This window comes from Odocoileus virginianus, chromosome 2, assembly GCF_023699985.2.
Source record: "Odocoileus virginianus isolate 20LAN1187 ecotype Illinois chromosome 2, Ovbor_1.2, whole genome shotgun sequence".
Lineage (NCBI taxonomy): Eukaryota > Metazoa > Chordata > Mammalia > Artiodactyla > Cervidae > Odocoileus > Odocoileus virginianus.
The window spans coordinates 3,769,248-3,783,409 of NC_069675.1; the positions used below are offsets into that span (position 1 = coordinate 3,769,248).

General features: G+C 52.4%; 1 protein-coding gene across 11 annotated transcripts in view; it reads left to right on the forward strand.

The window, feature by feature from the left end:
* INPP4A (inositol polyphosphate-4-phosphatase type I A) overlaps positions 1–14,162 on the forward strand; it is a 119,971-nt gene that overhangs the window by 58,253 nt on the left and 47,556 nt on the right. For all 11 annotated transcript variants that reach the window (XM_070474650.1, XM_070474660.1, XM_070474662.1 and 8 more), the window contains exons 2-4: positions 7,191–7,261; positions 8,326–8,532; positions 9,090–9,134. In XM_070474650.1, coding sequence (XP_070330751.1) covers positions 8,427–8,532; positions 9,090–9,134 — 151 coding nt within the window. In that variant the 5' untranslated portion in view covers positions 7,191–7,261; positions 8,326–8,426. The remainder of the gene's footprint in view (positions 1–7,190; positions 7,262–8,325; positions 8,533–9,089; positions 9,135–14,162) is intronic.

The window sequence follows — 14,162 nt, forward strand, 5'->3', positions numbered from 1 at the left end:
CACAGGCCACAGCCAGAGGGTGGGAGGGGCCACGTGCTCGCGGGGACAGAAGGGGCTGCAGGGGGCTGTCACGCCAGGGCCGCGGGGCAGATGTGCCGAGGCGCGTTGATGTCTGGACCTCTGGGGAGGGTGCTGCTGGCACGAGTCACTGATGGGTGGGGTGCAGCGTGAGAGGAAGAGGTGGCCAAGCGCCCACACTTGGCTGGAGCTGGTGGAAGGATGGAGCCGTGCTGACCGAGGTGGGAGAATTGAGGGGCCGGGCGATGCGGGGTGGGGAGCAGGGACTGGAAGGGCCTGGGCTTGTCCTGCTCAGGGCTCCCCCACACACACCCAGTCCTTCAGAGCGGCAGTCACCAGCCCGTTTGGCACCAGGGATCGGTTCCATGGGAGACACTTCCCATGGAACAGTGTGCGGTAGGGGCTGGTTCTGGGATGATTCAGGTGTGCTCCACTTACTGTGCACTTTATTTCTGTTGTTACATTGGCTCCACCGCTGATCATCAGGCATCAGACCCCTGAGGTTGGGGACCCCTGATTTAGAGGAATATCCACGGCCCACCCAGAGCCTCAGTCTTCGCACTGGAGTCCAGAGATGCTCATTTCAATGTAGGTTAAGGCGCTGAATCCTGTCAGCTGCCGTGTTCCTGAACTAACGAGGCAGGTCAGCTCATTACGTCGGGTGAAGTTGCTGCCACGCTGTCTGTGCAGTGCCACTGTCAGCGAGCAGGCCTTGGGGAAATGGGCAGACGCAGGAGCGGGTCGGCTGTCCCCTGCTGAGTGAGCGCAGGCCCCGTGGGGCCCCGGGTCGGCTTGTTTGGGTCTGCAGGTGAGAATGTCCACCAACTACGGCACATTTCTTGTTTCCCTGTGCTTGCCTTTCTGAGACACGTCACTTTCCAGCTTTTAAATACCAGCAGCCCCAAACTACTGTTTTGAAACTCACTCATGTGCTCGGCCTTGTTCTTAGGGCCCCAGTCAAAGCCTGAGCCCACCCCCTCCCTGCTCCCCTGCTCCGCACAGAGGCTGGAGCAGAAAGTAGGAGAGATCCGGGTCCCTGCTCCGAAGGGGAAGGAGGAGGCGGCCTCCCTACAGGCTTTCTCCAGCACAAAGGGACCGTGGGGCCACCCCCTGGAGAACAGGATCCAAGGCTGTCTGGTCCTAGGGCTGGGGTGGGGTCTTCTTCAACCCTCCCCTCTGATGGGGGAGAGGGGCATGGATTCCTCCCGCTAGCAATCATATCCTCATCTTAAAGGAAGGTGGCTTGTAGAGATGTCATGGCTCCCAGTGGCTGACCAGGTCTGACAGCGGAGCCAGGCCTCCCCCACCAAGCCCCACCACCTCCGAGAACAGTCCTCCATTCGCCAGTTCCTTCCCAGCGGCCGCTGTTAGGCCTGAATTTGTGTGATTCCGTTTGAAACTGTGACCGCTCTGGGCTGAAGCACAGCAGAGTGTCAGGGACCTGGGGGCGGGGTTGTGGCTGGAGAGCCAGGGAGGCTGGGGAGCTGAGACTCAGCCGCAGGGAAGGCCTTTTGGGCTCGTAGATGCCCCAGGACGAGAGCGGAGCAGACCGGATGAGTGGGAGACAGGGGACGCCTGGGGGAGGCATGCAGGTGTCACATGGAGGCTCCACTCTGTGGGCTGTCCCGGGTTTCTTCATACACGTGCCGCTCCTCGGGGCGTCCCGCGGTGCTGCTGTTCCTGATTTACCGGTGGTGAAAGCGAGGCTGGGAGAGGCTCTGTCACTCTCGCAGGAGGAGGGGTCTGGAGTAACACTAAACCAGTGGGTGCTTGGGCGCACGGCCCGGCCCTGGGCCTCTGCCGGTTGACCCAGGCTTCCAGGTCCTGGAAGGGCTGGTGGACCGAAGTGTTTGGGGCTGGTGGAGTCGAGACCAGAGCACAGGGGCCAGGCCTCAGGCTTGCCTGTGTGCTTGCTGAGAGCCTCCCGGGGGCCCCGCTCAGGCCCCTGTCCCTGGGCCTTCCGGCCCTACCTGCCCGGTCACTCCCCGAGCCTGTGCCTCAGGCGGCCTTCCTGGCCTTTTGTGGGAAGGACGCACATTTGGCTCAGAAGGTAAAGAAGCTGCCTGCAGCGCAGGAGACTGCCTGTGTGTTAAGGGTCCTTACTCAGGTGAGGCTCAGGGTGGGGAGGGGGAGGGCTCCGCTCCTGCTCCACGGTCGCGGGGACCTAGTTTCCTTCCATCCAGTGACTCCACCTTCCCTGGGTGTAGAACTGCCCACCAGGCCCCTGTGTGCAGCCGGGAGTCCAGGGAAGTGAGGATGCCATGACCACTTCGCCATCTGCCTCTGAGCTGGTGCGTATCCCTTCTGCACGGGTCACCCGGCTCTCTCTGCCCCTGCGAAGGGGCTGGCAGGACCTGCAGGCGGGTGAGGTCCGTCTCGGGCCTTGGTGTTTTCTTACTCAGCAGGTGCTTGTTAGACCCCTGGTCTGTGTTTAGGATTGAACTCCACACCCAGGAGGATATGGAGGAAGCAGGGACTTGAGGTCTGGCCTTCACAGGACACAGGTGCCCGGCTGGTCATCCCACCATCACATAGGAAGTGGATCATCCCGATGTGCAGACTGGCTGGTGGATTAGGGAGCCTCTGTGAAGGAAGCGTCACCAGGTTCAGCTGCTTGACACCTGAAAGCCAATACTTGAGAGACAAGTGCTAGTGGGAATGGAAAGGCTGCTTTATTTAGCAGGCTGGCAACCTGGGGGGAGATGGCAAACTCAGGTTCATAGTGAAAGTGAAGTGAAAGTCACTCAGACATGTCCGACTCTTTGCGACCTCATGGACTATACAATCCTATAGTCCATGGACTATATACAGAATTCTCTAGGCCAGAATACTGGTGGGTAGCCTTTCCCTTCTCCAGGGGATCTTCCTAACTCAGGGATCAAACCCAGGTCTCCCGCATTGCAGGCGGATTCTTTACCAGCTGAGCCACAATGGAAGCCCCTACAAAGATTCTGCTTGACTGTGATAATTTTTAAAGCGAGAATCATTGAGGGGGTGGGGAGGAGGTCATTCATTATCTTCCACTGTGTGCAGACTTTCTTCTGATTGGCTGATGGTGAGATATTGGAACAGTGCTCCAGGAGTCTGGTGCTCAGCCTGAAGTCCTCCCCTTGGGTGAGGGCCCTGGTTCCTACAGAAGAAAATTTTGTTAAATATATTCCTTGAGGGGGATCAGGACCCTGCCCCAAGGCCACACTGTTGTTTCTTGCTCCACCCCATTTTTTGTATCCCCTTTCTGATGAGCAACTTTTGAATCTGTCCTTTGGAACTCAGGGAAGGTCACGGAAGCTGAATGAAGCCTATTTTCCTACAACCAAGAGACAAGGGACACGGGAAGGACTTTCACCCGGGAGGGGCCCACAGGGTCCTGCTCTGCTGCAGACAGGCTGTTGGCTGCAGGGGAGGCTTCATGCAGAAGGGGCAGCCGTCCCTTCTTGGGTTATAAGCAGTAATTTTCCTACCTGTGAGCTGTGTGACACCTCATCCATCCTGGATGGGGATATGAGAGAGCACTTCCTCCTTCTGATTCCTGAGCCAGCCTCCTCGTCAGGGGCTGTGCTGACTTGTCAGGCCTTCCCTGGCCTTCCTTGGAGAGCACAGTGCCAGGGAGTTTGGCTGCCTGCAGTGACAGCGATAGAGTGCAGAGGGTTGGGATGGAAGAGGGCGTGGCCGCAGTTGGTCTCGGGGCCTCTTGCTTTGGGTTGAGGCTGGTCATTCATCCTTTACCTCCATGTGACCTTGAGGAAGTCACCCTGCCTGGGTTTCTCTGACCACATCCATGCAACTCCTAAATTTTTAAGATGATTTTGAGAAGACCCTACCCCCCCCACCGCCCCCCGACCGGGTGTTCTGACAGATGCCGTGGGGCCGTCCTCCCCCTCAGCTCCTGCTCAGTAGAGGTTGTGAGCCAGAGGGGCCTCCAGACCCTTCCCAGGCCTTGTTCTATGGAAGGGGGGGTGGCGGGGAGGCCTTCCCAAGACCAGCTCCCCCAGAAGCAAAGCTGTGTGAGCCATGGGTCCTCCCTGTCCTTGCCCACGTCTCCCGCCCCCAGTGGTGGAAGGGACCTCTGATGGAGGAGGTTACACGTCTCTCACAGAGTGAGGAGCCGAGGCAGTTAGTTTCAGGAGTTCTTGCTTCTTTCCTAAAAATTCATGTCCTTCTAAACAATTCCCCCGCCCTCGCTGTCCTCTTTAAATGTAATTTTTCTTGCTAATGAGTGCTGGTCTTCAAATGGGGCTAGGAGGAAAACCAGGGACCTTGGGAATATCAGATCCTAGGTGAATTACCTTAAATTAATGAGATTAATAAGGGAAGTTGAGTTTAGCTGTGCAAATTAGCTTCGTGTTCTGGGTCTCGATGACTTAAATTGCCGGTCTTAATTAGATGCCCCCGCAAAACCATGAAGCGGCTTCTGAGATCCCTTTGACCTAAAAGCTTCTCTGATCCGTTCACTCTGTCAAGTGTAAAATTAGCCTATAGATGTTCCTCTTTAAGCTGTCCCCAGAGTCTCACAGGGCCTCTGGTATCCGCCACCCTCCAGGGGATGGGGCTGGAGGGTGGGTGGGGTAGGCACCCTGCAAGAGGCAGGGCTAGGGTGGTTGAGGAACCTTCCTGGGGTGGCAGGACGTCGGGGTGCAGCTGTTGTCCTCTGTTCGGTGGCCTGTCTCCCCTGTCCTGATAATGAAGGGGATGATGCAGCTGACGCGCTGCGCAGGCAGCCGGGCGGAGTAAGGGGGTTTCTGGGTGCCTCCTCTGCCTCTGGCCAGTGTGGGTGCAGTTCTCAGTGATTCAGGAGGATGGCAGTAAGCTGAGAAAGAAAATCCTTCTGGCACGCCCCCAGACATGGCCATCGCTGTGATGTGTTCCCTGACTGGCTCTGTCCCTCTGGGCCCTTCTTTTTAAACATCTTTGGCCGGAGCACAGGTAGAACATCCCATGAAAACCCACAAGATGCAGAGCTGATATAAACACTTCTCCATGATGTGTTGTTTTTATTACAGCCATTAAAAGAATCAGCCTTTTTATTGGGTGTAAAGACCATTCACGTACCGCTCGGTGAATTTTCCCACAGTAAATCCACTCAAAGAACCATCCCCTCCAGCAGGAGCCAGAGCGCTCCGGAGGGCACCCCCCAGCAGCCTCTGACGCCCTCCGCGGCCAGCTCTGCCGCTCAGAGATACTGATGACGCCGTCCTGACCTCGGCCACCGCACGCTCGCTCGGCCAGTGCTTGAACTTCATCGAGACGGGGTTGCCTCAAACGTGCTCGCGTGGGCCTGGCTTCCCCCTTGACGTTGTTCCTAGAGTCATCTGTGTTGTTTTGTCCGTTCTGCTGTTGACGGACACTTGGATTGTTTCTGGTTTTTTGATATAGAAACATCCGTGTGCTCTACTTTTAATCAGTTTATTTGCGTCAGGTCTCAGTCGTGACGTGTGGGATCTGCATTGCGGCTTCCGGCTGTGGTGCGCAGGCGTGGTTGCTCCGAGGCTTGTGGAATCTTCCCGGGCCGGGGATCGAGCCCGCATCCTCTGCAGTGGCAGACCAGTGCTCCACCGGGGAAGCCCTCTAGTTTTTGAATATTACAGATGTCACTGCTTTAGGTGTGCTTTACACACGTTTTGGTGAGCCCAAGTGTGTGTTTCTGTGAGCAGTTGCGTGTTCAGTGTGGGCAGACCCCGCGGCGTCCCGGTACCGCTGGACCATCTTACTCTCCAGCAGCAGGGTGTCGGGGCCCCGTTGTCCCACGTCCTTGTCAGCGCTTGACACTGCCTGTCTGTCCCAGTCTGGCTGTTCTGGTGGGTGCACTGAGGTATCTCATGGTTACCATTAGTGTTTTCCTGATGACTAATGAGGTTGAAGAACTTTTTCTGTATATGTTGCCTTTATTGTAATCATTTTAGCAGCCAGATAATAGTGTGTCTTACAGATGTTCCGAAATGCACTTACCTGTAGCTGGGCATTTAGATTGCTCCCTGTATTTATCATTACAAATGATGGGCATCTCTGGACCCTTGGTGAGAATTTTGTATTGTTTACAGATTTTGATAAATAATGTCAGATTGCTTTCTAGAGTATTCAGACCTTTCCAGAATGTTGTCAGTAGTATAGGAGAACCCTGTCAAGTTTCCCCTAGGTCAGCAAGCAAAGCATATTCTCATTAGAAGAACAAGCAAAACCTCTTTAAGGAGCCTACTTTAGATAACTCTAGGTGTACTTAGCATTCTTTCATTATTATGATTGTTTGGTCACTTTTCCAAAATATTTTCTGTGAGTATCCCTCTTGTATGAATGCACACGTTTTGCCGCTTGCGTTTATAGTGAGTTTTTTCCTGGTCGGTGTGTGTCAGTGCTACTGTAAAGTACTGGTCTTAGCACCGCAGGCTCTTTCTGCGCCTGCCCCACTGTCGCCGCGCAGCTTTGACCTGAGGCCGTTTGATGTCAGCGCACTGTTGAGCCTTCCCCTCCCTGACTTCTCCGGGCGGCCCCCGCCAGGCCACTGCCCTTCTCTGGTGTGCCCAGGCCCGAGGTCCCTGGCACCTTGGAACGCAGCCCGCAGGGGAGACTGGGTTTGCCTGAGGGCTGCACGCCCCAGACCCCCGGCAGTGTCAGACGCTCACGCTGGACCCTGAGGTCCGCCCGACGGCCCTGGCGGTGCTGCGCTGCGCTGGGGGAGGCTCGGGCCGGGCAGCAGTGCCTTTTCAGTGCCCACTCCCGTCCTCGCACATGTGCTTCTCACTGCCGCCCCGAGAGGTGGGTACAGCCCCCCTTGTCTTAGTCACAAGAGGCAGAGGCTCCGACGTGCCCAGCTTCTCCCAGAGCCTGACATTTGTAGCAGGAAGCCTGGGACTCAGCCTCTTGTCTCCTCCTTTCCCTGGGCCACACCCCAGCTCCCCAGCAGGCCCTCCAGGGCTGGCACCCCCCCTTCCCCTCTGTCACCACAGGAGGGTGATAGGAATGAGCACTGACTGTTTCTCATTCTTTGGGGCTTTGAGCAGAACATCTGTTTTTGAGTTAAACTTTTAGATTGGTGTATGGAGCACAAAGGAGAATATAGTAGTGCTGGGCTCCCCTCCATTTTTAGGCATGAAGATAATAAAATACATGTTATAATAAGCATTCCCTAGAACTTCATGTCTGCTCAGCTTGTTAAGTTTACACTTTTCTGTTTTTAGGTGATGGATTTGGATGTGCTTCTGTGAAGAGATGCCGCGTGTCTCCACTGGCCCAAGGACAAACATGTCCAGTAAGTTGCCGGGTGAATTAACCCAAGAGTGGGAACTCAGGCCCTGCAAATAAATGTAAAGGTGTTCACACCCTTTGAGAAGACGGGGTGTCTGGATATATGAGGACCTTTGAGGGGATTTTTTTAAAGTTATATTTATTTATTTTTAATTGATGATTGCTTTACAATTTTGGTTTGATTTCTTTTTTGAGGCCTGGAGTCTTCTGCTATTGTCTAGAGGTTGCTCTGCAGGAGCTGGTCCATATTTTGATGAGTTATTGATGTATTTGTGGGGAGGCAGGCCATCTCCCTGACCTTCTCCTCTGCTGTCTTCTTCCATTCTCCGAGGGGATGTTGTAAACCAGCCTGATCTGACTATTTGAACTTCTGAAGGTTGGTTCCTTCTAGAGATAGCAGGAATGGCAGCATAAAGGGTTGGAAGAATTTGGAACTCATTCCTCGCCGAGTACGCCACGTCTTAGAGCAGAGCGTGAGCTCCACGCTGGCCGGAGCGTCTGGGCGGCTCAGCCTGTGGTGGCTCTTTGCCCAGCACTGTCCCCGGAGGCACAGATTGTCGTGCGTTTCGGAAAAGAACGCCCGAGAGACCCTCATGACGTTCCCGTAGCTCCGACGGACGGAGAACAAGGCTGGGGACGCACCGTCGGTCCCCGCTGTTCTGCTGTGCTGTTTTGGCCAGTGGGCGGCAGACCTCTTCCCCCACCTCTCACCCTTCGGACAGGGATGGTAGTGAGCTGATCCATAATTTTAAAGCTCCTCTGAGATTTGTCAGTGGGAAATCATAGTAAAGCAAGCCCCAGCCATGGCTTATGGTCATGTCTGAGCCACCATTCAATGTGGCGCGTCTCTGTGGGAGAGACCGTGATCTCTGTGCGGAGCCCCGTGGGTGAGAGCAGGAAGGAGGCGACCAGACAGGGCCTGGATCGTCAGACTCTTCCCTCCTCACCTGCCAGGGACCCTGGCTCCCCCGGTCTTGCCCGGGTAGGTCGCATGCCCTGTCACCATCCCATCCTCGTATTTTGAGTTTCTGTGTTTGTTTTAAATCAGCGTTTGTTCCTGTTTCTCAGGACAGCTGCCGCCTTAGGGGACGAGGGCGTGGTGGCGGGGCTTCTGGGGACTCCGGCGTGGTCTGACCCAGGAACAGGAAGTCATCCTCACCAATGACATCATGACAGCAAGAGAGCACAGCCCTCGCCATGGCGCCAGGGCCCGTGCGATGCAGCGGGCTTCCACCATCGACGTGGCAGGCGACATGCTGGGCCTGTCTCTGGCAGGTGAGCCTCAGCAGGCTGCCTGCGGGCCCTCACTGTGGCAGTGCTGGGGGTGCAGGGCCTGGCAGCCCCCCGTTTGGACTGGAATAGGGAAAGTCAGCCCTCTTCCTGGGACCTTCGTCCCCTGGAACCTGCCCGCCAGGGGCTCTCCAGGTTGCATGGGCACCTCCAGGGCTCGCTGGCCAGTAGGTAAGGCGGGAGTGTCCGCAATGTCTGTGTGACAGGTGCCCAGACCGCAATAAAAGCCCTTCGCATTGTGGATGTACAGGCCCAGGGGGAGGGGGTTTAGTCTCAGGGTCCGCAACTTCTTAGGAATCACAGATCATCTCATAAAGCAGTTTGGGAGGGAACGGAAGGCAGAGTGTTGGGTCACCCCATCCCATTTTATTGAGGAGTAATTGACATATCAATACATCACTGTAAGTTCAAAATGTAGAGCTTACTGGTTTGATGTATGCATACTGTGTCGCCACTGGTGATTGGGCTTTTTGCATCAAATCTGAAAGCAGGGAAAAGTTGATTAAGGCTGATTTTTTTTCTGTCATTTCTTTTTTATCCAGGAAATGTACAAGATCCAGATGAGCCCATTTTGGAATTCAGCTTAGGTAGGTGTCTTTTTAATTTTTTGTGTTAATATACATGTAGCTTGAGAACAAAAACAGAAGCACCACAACTGGCAGGAGTTTGTACAGAGATCTTGTCTCTGCCACCACGGCTGCCTACGTGCTTCTGAGACGGGGAGGCCGAGAGGCCGGGGGAGCCTCCTGCGGCGGGGAGGGACCTCGAGCTGCCTGGCATGGGGCGCCCTCCCCTCTGCATGTGCTCCATCCAGGCCAGTGGTGGGGAGCGGGCAGGAGAGGGGCCCCCAGAGATGCAAAGTCAGCCTCCCGGGGAGCGGAGGACAGGTGAGGACGTGGAGCTCAGGGCCGCGTGCTTCTCCTTCCCTGTGGTGTTGCTCTCTAGCGCTCAGACCCTTGCCCCACGAGCAGAGGCTCTGCCGCCTGTGTGCTCCCCGCCTTGAGCATCAGTGAGCACGTGCCGGAGTTGGCAGCATGGCTCACCGTGGGCTCACCACTCGCTGGTGTTCCTCCCCTCGCCCCGTCCCTGAAAGGCTGCTGAGTGAGGCATGCCCACCTCGCCCTCCCCACCCTCCTCTTCCCATCCTGATTCTGCCTGGCTACTCCTCGAGGCTGGAGGCTGTCTCTGGCGAAAGTAAACTCACTCCTCCACAGAGATGCAGAAATGCTGGCCTTTGGAACCCAGCTAAAGCAGGCAGCTGGCCACCCGGTTACTGTCGGGGAGCCTGCCCAGGCCAGCACGCCCCGCAGCCTCCTGAGACTGCCTTCTTGGAACCAAATGTATGTTTGCTTGTGCTCAGAAGGACGGCGCGTGTGTGTTGTTGCAGTCCTACCCGTTATAACCAGCACTGGGAACGGCGTCCTCCAGCTGGAAGGTTAACTCTGTTACGTGCATGCGGGGGATGGGTGCTCAGCTGGGCAAAGGGCCGCGTCCCTGATACACCCCTGGGTGCGGTCAGACGGGTTGTGGAAAGTGAGAGAGGCTGTGACAGGCCGGGTGTTGTGTGGTTCCACTTACGTGACAGTCAGGTGGACGAGTCTGTAGTGAGCACACGGGTTAATGCCTACCTGGGGGGGAGACAAGGCCCGACGGGGCAGGGAGCGCAGCGAGCCCTTTGGGGCAACGGAGGTGCTCCCTGTGGGGCAACAGTGGTGGGTCTAGAAGTGTGCACGCTGATCAGCACTCAGTGCTACACTTAAAGTGGGTGTGTTTTACATACAGATTATTCCTCAAAGGTGATATAAAGCAGAATGAAAGAATAGATTGCGGGACGTTTGTGGAAGGCTCTCAACGTGAAAGAAAGCAAAGATTAGAAACAATAGAACTGGGGCTTCCCTGGTAGTCCGGTGGTTAAGAATCCCCCTGCCAGTGCAGGGGACAGGTCCGATCGCCGGTCTGGGAAGGACACCTGCGTCGTGGGGTGACTAAGCTGCGTCGCAGCTGCTGAAGCCCGTGTGCCCGAGCGCCCATGCTGCGCGCTGAGAAGCCCACACACCACACCTGGAGGGCAGCCCCCGCTCGCTGCAACCAGAGAAAAGGCCTGCACAGCAGTGAAGACCCAGCTCAGTCAGAAATAAATAAATAAGTCAGTACCAAAGAGGGAGTAAACTGAGGAAGAGGAAGATCCAGGGAACGGAGCCCAACACAGGAGAGAAGTAAAAGAAACCCTTAATGAATAGTGTTTGCCTAGCGTTAATAATATAGGAGACGGATGTAATGAAAACGTTGAGTTAACCTGACTATAGAGAGACAATGGGAGTTGATATAACTCCCATATAAAATGATATAACATCATTTTATAGCGTGATAAAAATCTTCACGCTATAATAGAAATCTAGAAATCAGGACGTTTCTGAATCTGACAAGTCAAGGGCAATAATATAGTCATATTAATTAGACAGACGGAGGAAGAAACAGCTTAAAAAGGTGAGGGAGAATTGTATGTTAAATGAATTTTACTACACTCACACACAAAAGAGAAGGTGAGGAATAGGAGCCAGATAATTGAATGGTCAGATATTTTATCTTAAAAACAGAATTTAAAACTGAAAAGCACTCATTTAAAAACCTTTATTAGAGAAAATGTTAGAGGGAAAGAAAACCCTATTGGAGAGACTCACAGTTAGCATTTTGGTATATATCCTTGCAGATATTTTTTTACACCCACAGAGTGCTATACAGAAATTTTTTATGATTTCTGGTTGGGGAGGTGATAGAATTATTTACAGAATTGTTATCCTGGTGTTTTTTAAAAGTCATTAAAAAAAATCTTTATTAAATTTGTTAATTCCTTCTGTTTTATGTGTTTTGGTTTTTTGGCCATGAGGCATGCGGGAATCTTAGCTCCCTGACCCTGCATTGGAAGGCAGAGTCCCAGCCATGTACCACTAGGGAAGTTCCATCATCCTAGTGTTCTTAATGTGGTTTTTTCATGTGGCAGGACATCATTGGCATCCTTTCATTTTAGTCTACGTGGGTCTGCCACCTCATCATTTTAGATGCCTGCATAGAGTCTGCTATGTAGCTATCCTGTATTTATTTTAGCCGGTCTCCTATTGCTGGACACTTTGGTCTTTTCAGTCTGCCATCATAAACACCAAACAGTGAACGTACTTGTGCATAGGTCTTTCACATATTTTGTTGATTCTTTCCTTAGGATATATAGTATCCTAAGGATATGAGTCAAATGATACACACCTGAAATGTGTTTTACCAGTTTACCTCAATAGCATTTATTCAGCTGGGACTACAGATGCTTTGGTTGGAAAGACACCACATACATATCAGGGATTAATGGTTTCTATGGAAATATGCCAGAGGAGTTATGTAAGTGATAAACAGGAGATGTGAGTGTGGGCCACTGAGAGGAAGCTTCAAGAAAGTCATGGAACTGAGCTAGTGATTAAACCTTGGGTGAGATTTAGACAGGTTGGATAGGGACAAGGCCAGGAGAACATGTCACTTGTAGGGAGGTATTTTCTGAGAGTGGCAGTTGGCCCATCAGCCCTTAAGCTGACATCAGTCTTTCCAGCCTCGGGCCACTTGCTGTATCTCAGTCTACCTGCCATCACTGGGCTTTGAGAGACCCAGGTGTTCTAGCCTCACATGATGAGAGGGGCAGGCCGAGAGAGACCAGGCCAGGGTCTCCGTGGGGTGTGGCTTAAAGGAGGGAGAACAGTGGAACAGTCATATCTCTGATAGGGAGGCAGACATCATAGAAGTAGAACAGAATTGAAAAAGACAGCAGGGCTTCCCTGGTATCTCAGTGGTGAAGAATCCCCCTGCCAGTGCAAGAGACATGGGTTCAACCCCTCGTCCAGGAAGATCTCACATACGGCGGAGCAGCTAAGCGCGTGCACCACGGCCACTGGGCCTGTGCTCTGGGGGCCAGGAGCTGCGGCTGCTGAAGCCCACACGCCTGGAGCCCCCGCTCTGCAACGAGGGAAGCCCCCTCAGTGAGACGCCCGTGCCCCACAGCTGAAGAGTGGCCCCTGCTCTCTCCGCAGCCAGAGAAAAGCCTGCGCGGCCACAGAGACCCTGCTCAGCCACACAGAAATAAATAAAGGTGTGCTTTAAAAAGATGAGACGACCTTAAAGCGCCCGGAAGAGAAGAAACTGAAGAACTCGCAACCACAACTTCGGGTTAGGCAAAGGTTGACTGCTTGGCAGAAAGTACTATATGTTTTAGTTTTCTATTGCTGCTGTAACAATTGCCACGATATAACACCTCCAAGCTAGCCAAATTTATTATCTTACAGTTCCCCTTAGGTCAGAAACCAAAGGGCTCAGCCAGGTCTCTACTTAATCCTATAAACACCAAAGTCAAAGCATCAGCGTGGCTGCGGTCCTTCCTGGGGACTCTGGGGGGAAGGTGGCTCCTTATTCATTCAAGTTGTTGGCAGAATGAATTCCTTGTGGTTTGAGCACTGAGGTCCCTATTTCTTCGCTAGCTACCAGTTGAGGCCTGTCCTCGGCTTACAAAGGCTGCTCACGTTCCATGCTTGTGGCTCCTCCCTCTCTCTCCGCAGCCAGCAATGGCAGGTTGAGTGCCTTTCATGCTTAGAACCTCTCCAGTCTTTTTTTTTTTTTATTATTCACATCTTTGTAACTCACCCTTCCATCTTCCTCTTGTACTTTTAGGAGCTCATATGATTAGATTAAACTCATCCAGATAATCTGCAGTAATCTTTCCATGTCAAGATTTCCTGACCTTAGTTACATCTATGAAGTCCTTTTTGCCTGTATTATAATATTTTCAAAAGTTCCTGGGATGAGAATGTGGGTACTTTTTGAGGGGAGGGACGTTTTTATGCCTGCTAGTCCCTAAAATTAAAAATCTAAAATAGAAAATTCTAGAAATCTTTGAGAAAATGAATAAATAGACCACAAACTGGAGAAAAATATTTATGTATACCTGACAAAGGACAGATCTAGGATAAAATGCTTACAAACTGACAGTAAAAAAAATCAGTTTAAAAATGAGCAAAAGACTTGAGCAGACTCTTGACAGAAGAAGTTATAAAAATGAACAATAAACACGTGGTGAAAAGATGCTTGACATCATTAGTCATCGCAGAAGTGCAAATGAAAACACGTTCTTTAGAACAACTAAGGTGAAGGCTAACTCCACCAAATGTTGGTGGGGTTCAGAGCTACTGGAATTCTGGTATGCTGGTGAGATTATAAAATGATGCAGCCACTTTAGAAATCTGTCAGCTTCTTACAAAGCTAAGCATATTCTTCTCTGCTATAACATAGAAGTTCCACTCATAAGTGCTTATGCAAAAGAAAACATGTTCACAAAAAGATGTCAGTTATTTATAATATTTCAAAACTGCAAACAACCCAGCTGTCTATTAACATACAGTGACTGGTAAGTAAATTTTGGTATATTCATACAATGCAATATAATTCATCAGTTTTTAAAAAGAAGAATGAATTATGAGTATATAAACAGTACAGATGAATCTTAAAAACATTCCATTTATGTTCAAGAAATTCAAGGACAGACAAAAATGGTAAAAATCAGAAAGTGGTTGCACAGGTAGGGGAAT